Source organism: Mandrillus leucophaeus, unplaced genomic scaffold (genome assembly GCF_000951045.1).
Source record: "Mandrillus leucophaeus isolate KB7577 unplaced genomic scaffold, Mleu.le_1.0 Scaffold933, whole genome shotgun sequence".
NCBI lineage: Eukaryota > Metazoa > Chordata > Mammalia > Primates > Cercopithecidae > Mandrillus > Mandrillus leucophaeus.
Window position 1 is genome coordinate 584,032 of NW_012110175.1, and position 1,739 is coordinate 585,770.

The 1,739-nt window shown below is 56.5% G+C and overlaps 1 protein-coding gene across 1 annotated transcript; it reads right to left on the reverse strand.

The window, feature by feature from the left end:
- Positions 1–890: 890 nt before the first annotated feature.
- On the reverse strand, positions 891–1,529 carry LOC105532130 (trafficking protein particle complex subunit 2-like protein). The gene is given in 3 exon segments (XM_011970219.1): positions 891–1,109; positions 1,111–1,132; positions 1,134–1,529. Coding segments are annotated over 3 exon segments (417 nt in total). The 5' UTR covers positions 1,463–1,529; the 3' UTR covers positions 891–1,043.
- Between the last annotated feature and the right edge of the window lie 210 nt (positions 1,530–1,739).

Here is a 1,739-nt window from a genome sequence, read left to right on the forward strand (position 1 = left end):
CCTGGGGCCGGGGAGGCCTGGGGCATGCGGTTTTCACACACACTCCTTGCTGATTTCTTCTATAATTTATAAAATTAACACTGTGCTTGCTGGATGGGATGAAAAGGCAAATAAATATGTATCGAGAAAGTTCCCCTCCCTGTGTCTGCCCCAGGCTGACCTCCTTACAGCCTTTCCTGCTGCAGGGGCTCCTGGGGTCTTCAAGGTCCTTGAGAAACTCTCCAGTCCTGGACCAGTGCTGGAACCAGCTCGGGGGGTGAGGGGGGTTGTCTCCTCAGCTGGCTGAGCCTTGACTGCTGGACCCCAAGGATGCCGGCGGCACTGACACCACTAAGGGCTCGGCTGCTGCCCTGGGTGGCAGTCAGCCATGTCATCAAGCGACACAGCACCTAACCCCCTCAGCACCAACAGGCAGGAAGGGGCGCCTCAAGTCTGCGCTCCAGGGTTTAGGATGAGGGCTGCAGCTGAGCCAACGCCATGGGGCCACGAAGCTTCCCAGGTTTCACAAGGGTTCTTTTCAGGCCGGGCTGAGTCTAGACGTTGGGCCAGATGCAAAGAATGGAGGCCAAGTCCAGAAAGAGGAGGGCCCTCCCCTGTGGGAAGGCACGCTGGCTCCCCTTTTGCCCCTAGATCCTAGGCTGTTTCTGGGCTCAGGAGGCCGCCCCCTCCAGATCAGTCCACCTGTTCAGCCAATGGGCGACCCACATGGTCACAGGTCCTGCAGGCTCAGGAACTCTTGGCTCCAGGCGTCCTTGCCCCTGCCCCTTCGGGACAACTGGGGACAGGCTTCCTGCACCATCTAATCCCAAACCTCTGCCCACACCCCTGAAAGTCCTTAGCTGAATTCTTCTTAGTTAAATCCCTGGCTGACACGGAAGGAAAAAGCCAAATCTCATCTCACAAGACCTTTATTTGAGAGAACATGCACAGCTGCCTGCCTTGAAAGCCCCAGGCGTCCCACTCAGGAAGAGGCGACGAGAACAGACCGATGGCTACCACGGTCGCGCGTGGGATCCTCGGCGATGGCCGGCAGCACAGCTCATTCAGCACACCTGTATCATAATGGACGTCACCATGTTATCAAAGGCCCTGGACTGGATGCAGTCCCCCCGGGTTGTAGAAGGGGCTGCACCACGTCCGTGTAGGAGTTGTGTAGCTTCCTGAACATGCTGCGAATTTCGTTGTCTCGAAGGGCTGTGTTGGAGGAATCCACCACCATGGCAAACTTCACCTTGGAGTTGGTGAGGTAGCCGTATACCTTGCAGTCCTCCGTGGGGTAGAGCAGGTCCTGGTACAGCTCCCTCTGGTCAACCAGCGCCTTCGCCATTGCGGAGATCTTCTCATCCACCACGTCTAGAGATGTGTGCACCATGTAGTGGAACTTCAGCTCGTTCTCCGTGGGGGTGCTGCGAATGTAGAAGGGGTAATTCTCCTTGGCGATCACCGCGATGCAAACCGCCATCTTGGGAGGCCCGGCGCGTGCCACATCACGTGACCCGCTGCTGGTCACGCAGCTCCCCCCTCCCCGCACCCAGGGGTGGTCTTAAACAACTGAACTCTAGCGATCTGTTGGCCTTGGCCTCCCAAAGTGATGGGATTAAAGGCATGAGCCACCACGGCTGGCCAACAATAGATTATCAGGGTAGGCAGAACTGTCTTACATTGGGAAAGATGTTACCTAGGACTTTAATAGATGGAGAGAAATCAATGCCTGGCTTCTAATCTTCAAAAAACAGGCT